The sequence below is a fragment of the Rana temporaria genome, chromosome 1, assembly GCF_905171775.1.
Source record: "Rana temporaria chromosome 1, aRanTem1.1, whole genome shotgun sequence".
Taxonomy (NCBI): Eukaryota; Metazoa; Chordata; class Amphibia; order Anura; family Ranidae; genus Rana; species Rana temporaria.
Genome location: NC_053489.1, coordinates 319,163,124 through 319,178,113, shown reverse-complemented (window position 1 = coordinate 319,178,113; position 14,990 = coordinate 319,163,124). Strand labels below are relative to the sequence as shown.

Here is a 14,990-nt window from a genome sequence, read left to right as displayed (position 1 = left end):
TAAGAAGGTCTCATTGGCCACCATTTCGAGGTGGACCCGACAGATCCTGATCAGGCTTACGCCATAAAGGGTCGGGCGACTCCCTATCACGATGCATTCGACTAGGGCAGTGTTTCTCAATTCCAGTCCTCAGGCCCCCCCAACAGGTCAGGTTTTCAGGATTTCCCTCAGATGAAAAGGCTGTGGTGATTACTAAGGCAGTGAAACTGATAAAATCACCTGTGCAAAATAATGGAAATCCTGAAAACCTGACCTGTTGGGGGGGCCTGAGGACTGGAATTGAGAAACACTGGACTAGGGCAATGGTGCCTCTTGAGGTTTCTGACATCTAGTGTTTTCATGTCCTCATTGTTTGTTTTTGCTATGATGTTGCTGTAATCCTTCTCTGTTCTGAACAGTCTGTTTCCTGATGAAAAAAGTAATGGGAGCTTTCTCTCTGTGGCACTAATCAAGGAGGTGTGATTACTCTGTGTCTTAAACCCCCTCAGAACCAATCACTTTCATTTTACAAACCATCACTGCCCTCTATGGGCTCTGTACTTCACAGAAGCATGAAACTAGATGCATAAACGAAACTGAAACTACAGGTACATTATATGATTGATTTTTATCTATTTTTAATCATTTTTAAAAGGAATCAGTTAACTATTATGTCTCTATACCCTGTAAACAGTGATTTTAGCAAAAAAAATGTTTTCCTTTACAACTCCTTTTAAAATATTGATTACTTGTGGCTCCTCATTCAACAACCAATTCGTTTAACGACCTGGTTGTTGGAACGGAACCTGGTCGTTAAGTGAGGAGTACCTGTATAAGGTTTTAAATTGTTGCAGATAAAATGTAAACATTTAGAGAGGTTTGTTTCGGGCTCCATGTACACTAGCGTTTTTTTTTTTTTTTTTGAGCTCCTGGAAGTTGTTGGTAGCTAGTAAAATGTCAACGGCTTTTTTTCGTGTTTTTTTTTTTTTTGGTCTTCATGTACAGTACTGCAAAAATGCTAATGCTCCTAAATGCTTCTAAAAGCTACTAGAAGCTGGTACAAAAATGTTATCACCATTTTTCATTCAGCATTTTTTCTAGCCTTTTTTTATTTTTTTGAGCCTGTGAAAAACGATCATGAGCCTTAGATGATGATTTAAAATTCCTGGAAATGTACTCTTAAAGAAATTTTTTTTTTTTTTTTTTTAAATGTCTTTTTTTTTTTGCAGGTCCTGATGTCTAGTTGTTCCCAATGCACAGCTTGTGATGCTCTGGTTTATGATGAAGAGATTATGGCAGGATGGACTGCTGATGATTCCAATCTGAACACTGTATGCCCGTTTTGTAAAACCACCTTCTTGCCTCTCCTTTACATTGAATTCAAGGATTTGCGTGGCTCTGCCAGGTTCGTTGATAATTTTCAGAGTATTGGGTTGTTTGGGATTGGAATGTTTTGTTGGACCTGTTAGAAGTTGTTGCTCTGTTGTCCAACCCTCAATTTGCATTGCTGTTGGACATCCTGACAGTGTCTGATTTCTTGTGTCCCTCAATGGACTAGAAAGAAAACAGTAATTTGTACTTGCCATAAGAAAAAAATTCTTGGAGGCCATTGAGGGACATAGTTCCCACCTGTTTTGTGTTTTTATTTTCTTGCTCGTGGTACTGCTTGCTACAGACTAAGGCATACTAAGTAAAGTATGAGTATACAAAGGTATTCACAATTCTGCCCTGAGTTACATTTCCAATCTCGTCTCAAACTATCATCCAAACTGTGCTCTCTGCTCCTCCCAAGACCACCTCCTCTCTAACTGTCCTTTCTCCTCCTCTCATGCCTGTCTCCAGGACTTGTGATTTTCGGGAAACGCTCTGCCTCAATCTATCTGACTGTCTCTTACTTTGGTCACTTTTAGGAGATCCCTGAAAACTTCAGGGAAGCCTATCTCGCCTCCACCTAACAACTGAACTTTTTATTCTTCTGTCGGCTCACTATTCGCAGCTATTACAATTTGTACCACTTGCTCCACCCTATTATAATGTAGGCTCTTATGAGCAGGGCCCGCTTAACCATCTTGTGTTTTTATTGTATTGTAACTGTATTGTCTTCCTTCATATAGTAAAACGCTGCACAAATTGTTGGTGCTCTTAAATCCTGTATTATAGTTTAATGACTATTTTTGTTTGTCAGTGTCCAATCCTTCTGTAGGCAGCAGTTTTTAATTGAACAGTACCTAAATTCATGTATCCCTCAATTAGGGTTGTCCCGATACCACTTTTTTAGGACCGAGTACAAGTACCGATACTTTTTTTCAAGTAGTCGCCGATACCGAATACCGATACTTTTTTTTAATGTCATGTGACCGTTTTCAAACCACAATACAGACCAAAGATATTTTCTTTAGAATTATGAAGAACTGGTACATCATGGTGTGGGGCTGTTTTTTAGCATACGGTACTGGAAAACTACATATCATTGAAGGAGTGATCACTGCCAGTGCAGCTCATCGGTGCCAGTGCCCAAAAGTGCAGCTAGCCAGTGCCACCTATCAGTGCAGATCAGTGCCCATTAGTGCATCAGTGCAGGGAGGCAGCTTATTAGTGCATCTCATCAGTGCCACCCAATCAATGCCAGTGCCACCTATCAGTGCCATCCATTTATGAGTGCCATTCAATCAATGCCAGTGCCACCTATCAGTGCCATCCAATGGTGCCATCCAATTTGTGTTCGATGTCACAAAAAAAAAAAAAAAAGTATTCTATTTTGGTATCGGGAGTATTTGCGCGAGTACGCGTACTAGCGCAAATACTCGGTATCGGTCCCGATACCGATATCGGTATCTGGACAACCCTACCCTCAATGGGCTGTAAGAAAATAATTTTATGGTAATCGTAGAAATCCAATTTTTCAGTGCTTGTTAAAAGCACAAAGATGTTCTTTCACCAGCTCAATTATTATGTTTTGTTTTTTGTTTCAGTTTTTTTCTCAAGCCAGGCAACTCGGGGGACAGTCTGCATGGCCGTAACCATCCGTCAACAACAGACACCACTCATAAAAAGGAGTCACCGTCCACCACTGACACAAACCATGTGACAGATTCTCTGCCTCCACTTGCAACAGCAGAAAACACTGCGCATAGGTAATCTGCTTTTTTCAGTGCGTTCATACTGTTAGTATACTACTGGTCTCATTTATATGTTTTCGATGGTTGGAGGGGAACATACATGAGACATTTGGTTCTGCATGTGACTAAGCCATACACAAGACTCTTCTCGCGTTTGCAGGCTGAACGATAGAGCGTAATAGATTTCCTTATCCACGTTCAAGAAAGTGTACAGAGCAGACTCTACGAAAAAGTGGCAGCCATCCCAATTTATAACAAACCTTTGCAGTAAGGTGCACATGGAAGGGCAACGCACATCACTAACAAAGATTTCCCAGCACACTAGCAAGCCTTTAAATCAACCAAATTGACCTTGTCTAACAATGTTAAAAAAAACAGGCTTTTGTTTGCACGCATTTGAAAATATATGTGTATATGTGGCAGCCATCCCAATTTATAACAAACCTTTGCAGTAAGGTGCACATGGAAGGGCAACGCACATCACTAACAAAGATTTCCCAGCACACTAGCAAGCCTTTAAATCAACCAAATTGACCTTGTCTAACAATGTTAAAAAAAACAGGCTTTTGTTTGCACGCATTTGAAAATATATGTGTAAGCTGCAGTGGCCACGTTAAGGTTCTTCTGTATACTGCAGTCCAAACTCTAATTTTCAGAGTCTCCTAAATAAGAGCCAATATGGCAATAAATAGATTAACTGCTTCAGCCACGGACTATTTTGGTGGTCAAAGACCAGGCCACTTTTTGCTATTCGGCGCTGCATCACTTTTACTGACAATTGTGCGACGTGGCTCTCAAACAAAATTGATGTCCTTTTTTTTTTTTCCTACAAATAGAGCTTTCTTTTGGTGGTATTTGATCACCTCTGCGGCTTTTATTTTTTGCGCTATAAACAAAAAAAAAAGCAACAATTTTGAAAAAAATCCTATTTCTTTATCGTACATCACGGGACACAGAGCGGCATTCATTACTATATGGGTTATATGGAGTACCTTCAGGTGTAGACACTGGCAATCTCAAACAGGAAATGCCCCTCCCTATATAACCCCCTCCCACAGGAGGAGTACCTCAGTTTTTACGCCAGTGTCTTAGGTGTTAGTCATGGTTTAGCTTGCCTCCGCATCCTTGGGATTAGGTGAGCTACCGGTTCTGTCCAAAAAAGCCTCAGCGCTAAAGTGGTCAGTAACCGGACCCCAAACCCTTGGGGTATAGCCCATAATGCTTTTCTTTTTAGAGAGCTGGACCCTGGGCCCAGAACTTAGAAACCTTTGGGTACCTAAAGTTTTCTGTTGCCAGGGTGCTATATGGGCCCAGGACAGTGGATCCTTCATAGGAACCCAGGGCCTGAAGGTCTAGACATCCCCACGGAGATGGGGGAAGATTGGGCCTCTTGCTTGGCAAAGTCCTGCGGCATGGAGCAGGTAAGTGAGGGGAAAACTTGCGGAACTTGGTTCTTAGCAGGTTTTTTTCTGGGGGGTCACAGGGGACATGCCTAAAGTTATGCACTGCATCTGGCAAACTAGTCACATATCATAAAGATAGGATGGCTCTCTATGTATTATTCCCCATAAGATGTGACCTCCCTTGTAGTGTTGGAAAAGCATTGAGTGGGGCCTGTGGACGGCCTGGAAGTATGTGTGTGTCAGAGAGCTTTGCTTACCTGCAGGCCTCCAGGCGATGCTCCATTCAGTCTTCCTCCTCAGAGCCTGCAAGCAGGCAAAACGCTGGCCTCCTCATGGTTCCAGGCTGCAGGCCGCAGTTTGCTGGAACAGAGAGGTCCCTTCCTCCCAAAATCCCCCCCCCCCTCCCCCTGTCGGGAGGGGCATTTCCTGTTTGAGGTTGCTGGGGGGGAAGGGCGGGTCAGTGGCTTAAAGGAAGGGGCGGCCCTTCCTTGTTTGTTCCATCAATACTTTGGAACTGAGGACATAGACCAGAGTGGCAGCACGGGGCGCCGAGGACACACAGTGGCCAGAAAGGATATTGCAGTCTTCAGAGGACTGTTTTGTCAAGCCTAGAAATAGGCTGTTTCTTTTCCATCTCATAGTTTTTCTTTGCAATACTACTCAGGGGGACAGAATGTTTTTTCTTTCCTGGATTTGAAACAAAAACGAAAAAAAAAAAAAAAAAAAAAAGTCATCTAGGGGAGAGGAAGCATTTTTTTATCCCCCAAACAGGTGTTTGGACAATTAACTTTTATAGTTCCAAATACCAATAGGTAGCAGGTGTACCTCGGTATTGTACCATGGTATGCCGCTGTTTTCCCTACAGGGAGCCTTGGGGCCATCGGGATCTGGGGCTGGAGCTGACGCGGGTCAGTCCAGCCCTAAGATGGTCACGGAGGAGGTATTACTCACCTCTTTAAAAGAGATGAGAAAAGCAGGGGAAAAAAAAAAAAAATGATATCCGCAGCTATGCGGGGCAGTAAGCGGAATAGATCTCCGTCGCCCGAGCGCGGACCCTCAGAAGAGGAGGTCCTTTCCTCAGGGGAATTGGACGACCTCTTGGACACGGACCAAGTAGGTTCAGGGATCGAAGACCCGGATACAGAGGAGTCTGGGGCAGTCTCCCTGAGGGAGAGCTGGTGGATTCAAGGATTGTCGGACTTGGTCCATAGGACATTCAACTTGCCAGTACCAGATCTCCAGGTATCGACGGTTTCAGCTTTGGGCTCACTGAGGGCGCCTCAAAGCAATGCTGTGTTTCCGATCCATCCTCTATTAGAGGGAATTTTGTTCCAAGATTGGAACAAGCCAGATAAGATCTTCTTACCACCTAAAAGGTTCTCTGTCCTATATCCTATGGAAGAAAAATTTTCCAAAAGATGGGCTACTCCTGCAGTGGACGCAGCCATCTCATGTGTTAACAGATCGTTAACATGCCCTGTAGAAAACATACAGGTGTTCAAGGATCCAGTTGATAAGCGCTTGGAAGCACTACTTAAGAACTCCTTCACTACTGCAGGGGCAGTAGTACAGCCAGCTGTGGCTGCGATTGGGGTCGCTCAAGCATTATCGGATCAATTTAAGCAGATGCTTAAACTTATTCCGGCCCAGCAGGCAGAAACATTTTCGGATGTCCCTAAGGCCATATGTTTTACGGTAGACGCAATCAAGGATTCTATCCAGCAAGCGTCACGTTTATCGTTATCCCTTATCCATATGAGAAGACTCTTATGGTTAAAAAGCTGGGAGGCTGAGCCCCTCTTCGGAGAAGACCTAGATAAATACATTCAGACCATTTCAAACGGCAAGAGTACTCTCTTGCCAACTAAGAAGAAGGTTCAGGGACCTGCGTTTAAACGACAGTATTCCCCTGGGCAGGGGCCCTCTAATGCCAAGCAGTATCGACGGCCTCCTGCAAAAGCAAACTTCGGCTTCAACAGCAGATCACAAGGACAGGCTGTTAGAGGCAAAAGGCAGTGGTTTCGCAAACCAGCAAAACCAGCCCCCAAGCCAACCTTATGAAGGGGCGCCCCCACCCACGAAGGTGGGGGGAAGGCTGCGACTCTTTTCAGAGATTTGGGAAGCCAGCATTCCCGACGAGTGGGTACGGTCTTCCGTGGCCACAGGCTACAAATTAGATTTCCTAAGGTTTCCTCCTCCTCATTTCCAGAAGTCGAGGATTCCAAACGATCCGGAAAAGGGAGCCGCATTAAGATCGGCATTAGATCATCTACTTTCCCAGGAAGTAATAGTAGAGGTACCAGTCCTGGAACAGGGGCTGGGTTTCTACTCCAACCTATTCATCATCCCAAAATCCAATGGAGATGTCAGGCCAATTTTGGACCTAAAGATGGTAAATGCATATCTAAAGATCCGCTCATTTCGGATGGAATCCGTGCGGTCAGCAGCTGCCACACTCCAGAAGGACGACTTCATGGCGTCCATAGACATAAAGGATGCCTACCTTCATGTTCCAATTTATCAGCCACATCAAAGATATCTACGCTTCATGGTGGCTTCGCGTCACTTCCAATTCGTGGCGCTTCCCTTCGGGTTGGCTACGGCCCCCCGGGTGTTCACGAAGGTCCTAGCTCCAATCCTAGCCAAACTAAGGATCCAAGGGGTCACGATCCTAGCATACCTGGACGACCTCCTAGTCATAGATCACTCGTCTCCCGGCTTGGAGCGAGCAGTGGCCCTCACGGTCCAATACCTCGAGAGGTTCGGCTGGGTCCTAAATCGAGAAAAGTCAGCTTTCCAGCCCACAAAGCAGTTGGAATATCTCGGCATGAGATTAGACACAGAACAACAAGGAGTGTTCCTACCTCTGAGGAAGGTAAAAGCCATCAAGGAATTAATCCTACTGGTTCTAAGCAAGAAAGAACCGACTATTCGCCTATGTATGAGGTTACTAGGCAAGATGGTGGCCACATTCGAGGCGGTACCATACGCCCAGAGCCACACTCGCATCCTACAGGCAGCCATCCTGTCAGCATGGAGCAGAAGGCCACAGGTCTTGGATATCCCGTTGCCGCTCTCATCAAGAGTCCGACAAAGTCTGTGTTGGTGGTTAGACCCTCAGAATCTACTGAAGGGGAGGTCTTTCAGCCCAGTGGCTTGGAAGATAGTGACCACAGACGCCAGCCTGACGGGCTGGGGAGCAATTTTGGATGGTTGCACTCGCCAAGGTACTTGGGCAAAGCCAGAGAAGCAGTTGCCCATCAACATCTTGGAGCTCAGAGCTGCTCGACTAGCCCTCAGGGCTTGGACGTCAAAATTGCAGGGGTTCCCGGTGAGAATTCAATCAGACAATGCCACGGCCGTGGCACACATAAATCACCAAGGGGGAACCAGGAGTCAAACCGCTCAGAGAGAGGTGAGCTTGATTCTTCTATGGGCAGAGGCTCATGTGCCCTGCATATCGGCAATATTCATTCCAGGAGTGGACAACTTTCAGGCGGACTTCTTAAGCCGCCAGACTCTATGGCCGGGGGAATGGTCTCTGCATCCACTAGTCTTTCAAGCACTCTGCCAAAGATGGGGAGTGCCGGACGTGGATATCATGGCATCGAGACTCAACAAGAAACTAGACAGGTTCATGTCCCGCTCAAGGGATCCGATGGCCTGCGGAACCGATGCGTTGGTTTGCCCTTGGCATCAGTTCAAACTTCTTTATGCGTTTCCCCCGCTCCAGTTACTACCCCGCCTGCTGCGCAGGATCCGGGTGGAGCACATACCAGTCATCCTGGTAGCTCCAGCATGGCCCAGAAGGGCATGGTACTCACTAATCTTAAGGATGGTAGTGGGAGACCCTTGGACTCTTCCTCTACGGCCAGACCTGCTATCGCAAGGTCCGATCCTCCACCCTGCCTTACGGCATCTAAATTTGACGGCCTGGAAGCTGAATCCCTGATTCTCAGGGGTAGAGGTCTGTCTCAGAAAGTAATCTCTACCCTAATCAGAGCCAGGAAACCGGTCTCTAGGGTGATTTATTACAGGGTCTGGAAGGCCTATGTAGGCTGGTGTGAGTCCAAGCGATGGCTTTCTCGCAAATTTACCATCGATAGAGTATTAAGTTTTCTCCAGCTAGGAGTGGATAAAGGATTGGCATTAAGCACAATCAAAGGACAGATTTCTGCTCTGTCAGTGTGGTTTCAGCGGCCGCTGGCCACCCACTCGCTGGTTAAGACCTTCCTTCAAGGGGTCTTACGTATTAGACCTCCAGTTAAATCCCCGCTTTGTCCGTGGGATTTAAATCTTGTTCTGTCAAAGTTTACAGAAACAACCGTTTGAGCCGTTGGCTGATATTCCTTTGGTTCTACTGACAAGGAAGTTAGTATTTTTGGTTGCCATAGTTTCCGCAAGAAGAGTTTCGGAGCTGGCAGCCTTATCCTGTAAGGAACCATATCTTGTTTTTCATAAGGACAGGGTCGTTCTCCGCCCTCATCCTTCCTTCCTTCCGAAGGTCATATCCAGTTTTCATTTGAACCAGGATTTGGTATTACCATCCTTCTTCCCTAAACCTACTTCCAGAAAGGAAGGGTTGCTGCATACCTTGGATATTGTCAGGGCCATGAAGGCCTATCTTAAAGCTACAAAGAAGATCCGGAAGACAGATGTGCTGTTCATTCTACCGGATGGGCCCAAGAAGGGGCAGGCAGCTGCAAAGTCCACCATTTCTAGGTGGATTAAGCAATTAATCACTCAGGCCTACGGCTTGAAAAGGTTGCCTCCTCCAGTATCATTAAAGGCTCATTCTACTAGAGCCATGGGCGCCTCCTGGGCAGCACACCACCAGATCTCTATGGCTCAAGTTTGCAAGGCGGCAACCTGGTCTTCTGTCCACACGTTTACAAAATTCTACAAGTTGGACGTAAGAAGGAATACTGATACTGCCTTCGGGCAGGCAGTGCTGCAGGCTGCAGTTTGAGACCCTCGGATTCCGGGGGCTCCTCTTGTTCGAGTTAAATTTAAAATTTATTTTTCTCAACTAAGTTGGATTTATTATGATTTGAGTATATCTCTAAATTAAATCCTTTTGTCTTGGAGATGTTCTCCCTCCCCTCATTGTAAGCATTGCTTTGGGACATCCCATATAGTAATGAATGCCGCTCTGTGTCCCGTGATGTACGATAAAGAAAAAGAGATTTTTAATACAGCTTACCTGTAAAATCTTTTTCTTGGAGTACATCACGGGACACAGAGCTCCCACCCCTCTTTTTTTGAGGACCATTTTGGGAGGCATACTGCTTGCTACAAAACTGAGGTACTCCTCCTGTGGGAGGGGGTTATATAGGGAGGGGCATTTCCTGTTTGAGATTGCCAGTGTCTACACCTGAAGGTACTCCATATAACCCATATAGTAATGAATGCCGCTCTGTGTCCCGTGATGTACTCCAAGAAAAAGATTTTACAGGTAAGCTGTATTAAAAATCTCTTTATCTTTTACTTTTTGCTATAATAAATATCCCCCAAAAAATGTATAAAATTCTTTTCTTTTCACGGTTTAGGCAGATACGTCGTCTTCTACATATTTTTGTATGCCTGCCCGTGCCTTGTTGTCGACGTACACAGTAGTGCCGCGGTCGGCAAGTGGTTAAGGGCAAGTGTACCTGGAGGGAGCCCACCCCTTATTAAAGGCACAGGGATGCACCAGACGCCCAGCAAGAACACACTGGCAGCGAATGTCTCCGCACCCAATTCAACCAGGTGTACAAAAAAGTGGCAACCACTCCAACCTATAACCAGCCTTTGCAATAAAGTTGCACATATAAGGGAAACACACATCACTATTTGGTTGTTTTGCAGGGTGGCTGGTTAGTCTGCTGGGAGATCTTTTGTTTGTGATGGATGGAGGATACTCCCCTGCCGAATATATTTTATTTTTTTCAGGTACTTTTATAGCGCCGTCAATTTACCCAGCATTTTACATATACATTGTACATTCACATCAGTCCCTGCCCTCAAAGAGCTAACAAACCTAGGGCCAATTTTAGACAGGATCCGATTAACCTACCATCACGTCTTTAGAGTGTGATTGCATTTTAACAGCCACTGCTCCCATGGCTGTCAGAATACCTGTACAGTGACTGAATCTAATTGGTTGCAGTTGCTGTTTGGCCACAAATTTTTCACCTTGGTCCTTCGATTTTTAGGGTGTCGATAGGCCAGTGAAGCAAGAATCTGATAAAATTCAAGCCGTTTTATGGCCAGCATTACCTGTCCTTTTTCTAGTAAATAACGCCATTCCTGACCACATCTCAAAGGTGGGATTTGGGACCCATTTAAAAGTGCCAGTTTTTGTACTCCACATAGTGAATTGTTAGTGTGGGAATTGCCAAACAGGAGCCTGTGTGCAGTTTGTGTGTTTGTATATTGTTTTAAACTTTCATTAGTAGCGTGCAGACAACCACAAGGCAACATCCACGAAGATATGTGTCAACTCATTGTCTTTTTCAGCCACATAATTTATTTGGGGGCTTTTCCTTTGCTGCAAATAATAATTATGCAAAAAATAAATAAATAGTAAATACCGCTTAATAACCTAAGCCAGTAAAGCATTAGGTTTTTGATCATTTTACATTAAGGTTCTGTCGCCTTGCCCAGGCAGTACCACCTTCTCCACCTCTGATTTCCGGAGGAAAGAGCTGTGAAGGAGCTCAAGCAAAGTTAGTACAAGCAATCGGGACCATTTTGCATAATTTTTTTTGCCCTTGGTGGTCATGGTGACAATGTCTCTAACAGACGAGATGATGCCTGAAAGCAAACTATTGTTATTGTCAAGTAGAGATGGGCTTGGTCGTGTTCGAAACCCCACATGCCTGATCTGGACAGGAAGCCAACACTGCACAGGGCTGATCACAGGCAGTGAGACATTTCCCGAATGTCTCACTGTCTGTGATTAGCCATGTGCAGTGCCGGCTTCCTGTCCAGATCAGGCATGTGGGGTTTAAAAAAAACACACCCAAGCCCATCTCTATTGGCAAGGTAAAGATTTTGGTTGTTAGACTTTTTAAAAGTAGACCGTGTTTTTGTATTTGGTAATTGTTTAGCCCTGTTTAATTTGAACCATTTTTTCTAGCTCCAGTGACATCCAAGATGCAGATACAAAGCCTTCAGACAAAAATGGTACTCCAAAACGAGCTGCTTCTCTTACAAGAAGCCACAGTGTGGGTGGACCTCTTCAGAATATAGACCTTTCACAGAGACCTTCTCATGGGGTGTCCACTGTTAGCCTACCTAACAGCCTTCAGGAAGTTGTGGTATGTATTTTTGCTTGTTAGTTTGGTAAAGCAAATTTCATTTTTGAACTTTCTGAAGGCCTGTGACCTTATGGTTAATTGCCAAGTTATAGGTAATGCTTTGAGAATTTGATAATTTTTAGGTATTTTCAATGCAGAATGTCTTTTGGCAGATTACCTATACACTACTCATCCAATTTCTGATGTATACCTTTCTCCTGGCACTAATTCATTCACAAGTATGTGTGGAAGAAAGCTTGTTACCTTTTCTACAGGGAAAATGCACACTGGTTAATCAGAGCAAATAGAGCACTTTAATCACTTGTTCTTTAACCACTTAAGCCCCAGACCTTTAGGCAGCTAAACGCCCAGGCCAGGTTTTGCAATTCGGCACTGCGTCGCTTTAACAGATAATTGCGCGGTCGTGCGATGTGGCTCCCAAACAAAATTGGCGTCCTTTTTTCCCCACAAATAGAGCTTTCTTTTGGTGGTATTTGATCACCTCTGCGTTTGTTTGTTTTTGCGCTATAAACAAAAATAGAGCGACAGTTTTGAAAAAAATGCAAAATGTTTTACTTTTTTCTATAATAAATATCACCCAAAAATATATAAAAAAAAAAACATTTTTTTCCCTCCGATACGTATTCTTCTACCTATTTTTGGTAAAAAAAATCGCAATAAGCGTTTATCGGTTGGTTTGCGCAAAATTTATATCGTTTACAAAATAGGGGATAGTTTTTCTGCATTTTTATTAATTTTTTTTTTTTTTTACTACTAATGGCAGCGATCAGCGATTTTTTTCGTGACTGCGACATTATGGCGGACACTTTGGACAATTTTGACAAATTTTTGGGATCATTGTCATTTTCACAGCAAAAAATGCATTTAAATTGCATTGTTTATTGTGAAAATTACAGTTGCAGTTTGGGAGTTAACCACAGGGGGCGCTGAAGGGGTTATGTTTCACCTAGTGTGTGTTTACAACTGTAGGGGGCTGTGGCTGTAGGAGTGACGTCATCGGTTGCGTCTCCCTATAAAGGGGATGACACGATCGATGCAGCCGCCACAGTGAAGCACAGGGAAGCCGTGTTTACACATGGCTCTCCCCGTTCTTCAGTTCCGAGGACCGATCGCGGGACTCCAGACCGGGTCACGGCTGTTTAGATGTAAACGATCTGCCCAGCTGTGCCATTCTGCCGACGTATATCGTCGTGCGGCGGTTGTTAAGTGGTTAACCACTTCAGCCTCAAAAGATTTGGCTCCCCAGTGACCGGGACATTTTTTTTTGCGATTGGGCACTGCATCGCTTTAACTGACAATTGCGCAGTCGTGTGACGCTGTACCCAAACAAAATTTACGTCCTTTTTTTCCCACAAATAGAGCTTTCTTTTAGTGGTATTTGATCATCTATGCGATTTTTTTTTTTATTTTTTATTGCGCTATAAAAAAAACACAATATTTTGTACTTTTTGTTATAATAAATATCCTCAATTTTTTTTAAAAAATAGATTTTTTTTCTCAGTCTTGGCCGATATGTATTCTTCTACATATTTTTGGTAATAAAAATCACAATAACGGTTAGTGCAAAAGTTATAGCGTCTACAAAATAGATCGCTCATGGCCACGAGTACGGCACTCCCGCAATGCAGCGGGCTCGCGCGTGCCTGCTAACAGCGCTTAAAGCAACCGACATACAGCTATGACTGTTCGCACAACGGAGCCAACCTGCTGCCGTATAACTGCGGCTGCTGGTCCACAAGTAGGGTTGCCACCTCATCCCTTTAAAACAGAACACATATGAATTACACAGTTCTGTGGCTGATTAAGGTGGTAATTGAACTCAAGTGGAGCCTTATCTAATTTAAATCAGCCACAGAACCTGTGTAATTCATATGTGTTCTGTTTTAAAGGGATGAGGTGGCAACCCTATCCACAAGCGATTAAAGAAAATATAAATGGAGAAAATTTATAGCATGCTATTCCTGATAAATGTCATAACTACGGTAGATTGTTGCCTAGACACTGAAAGGATTGGGAAACCTGTCTAGTTGATCTGTGTGTTAAAAAGAAAAAATGCCATTGGTTTATAAAGGGGGTGTGTAGCATGCCCTGTCCTTCTTTTTTTTTTTTTTTTTTACCTTTGTCGCTCTACCCCTCCCCTTTTACTATTTGCCTAAGATGCCGGCTGTCAAAATGATGACCAGCAGTTGCTGTGTAAATGCAGCAGTTACAGCAGCTGCTGTCAAAACAGACCTTCTCACACAGTGTTTATAAATACTGTTTAGATGATTCAGAGATGCAGAGTAACATTGTTACTTTTGTATTTACTCTGTTTCATTCATCTGCAGTCAAAGGGATGAGCTTCGATCTGCATATGATGTCGGGTAATGCAACCTGACAAGATTTTTTTAATAAAATGTGTTCCTCTTTGTAATCCTTAGTTTACCATAATAAGCCCCAATTAACTCCTCCTTCCACTTTTCCCCTTAGATATTAATTTCCTGCTGACTTTTTGTTTCTGGCTAACTGCTCCTTCAAAAACCTTTTGCCTTTTATCAACCATAATCGTAGTAGCAGATTTCTCCAAGCTCCCTGTCCTAAACATGAACAACCACTAGATGTCCCAATTGTACTGTATTTTATGTATAGATTGACTGACTGTATCTTGTCTGGGTTTCTGATTTTTTTTTTTTTCAGGATCCTTTAGAAAAGAGGCACAATCCTCCACCTGTTTCTGTTCCTTATCTTAGTCCACTTGTGCTGCGGAAAGAATTGGAGTCATTGCTTGAGAATGATGGCGACCAAGTCATCCACACAGCTACTTTTATCAATCAGCATCCCATCATCTACTGGAATTTGGTGTGGTATTTTAGGCGTTTAGACTTGCCAAGCAATCTGCCAGGGCTGATACTGACATCGGAGCATTGCAATGGAGGAGTCCAGGTACAGTAAGTCATTGCCAGTTATGCTTTATAAAAGCTTGGAAAGGTTTTGAATGGTATAATATTTTATAGTGTAAACAGGCTACTTGGGTAATTTTTTTTTTTTATATGTAGCCAAGTTCTACAATGTATATGACATTGCTTTATTTTAGTTGTAAATTGGTAAACTATATTTTTTCCTTTTTCCTTTACTCAAGACTTTTCTTAATGCTGCTGAAGCTTTATCTATTTGATTGCAGCTTTCCAGTGCAGTCTTCCTCAGCTTAG

At 43.8% G+C, this 14,990-nt stretch overlaps 1 protein-coding gene across 3 annotated transcripts in view; it reads left to right on the top strand.

The window, feature by feature from the left end:
* Positions 1-14,990, top strand: part of DENND4C (DENN domain containing 4C) — a 210,200-nt gene that overhangs the window by 179,424 nt on the left and 15,786 nt on the right. For all 3 annotated transcript variants that reach the window (XM_040359890.1, XM_040359872.1, XM_040359881.1), the window contains 4 exons: positions 1,209-1,384; positions 2,952-3,113; positions 11,622-11,802; positions 14,479-14,724. In XM_040359890.1, the coding sequence (XP_040215824.1) occupies positions 1,209-1,384; positions 2,952-3,113; positions 11,622-11,802; positions 14,479-14,724 (765 nt within the window). The remainder of the gene's footprint in view (positions 1-1,208; positions 1,385-2,951; positions 3,114-11,621; positions 11,803-14,478; positions 14,725-14,990) is intronic.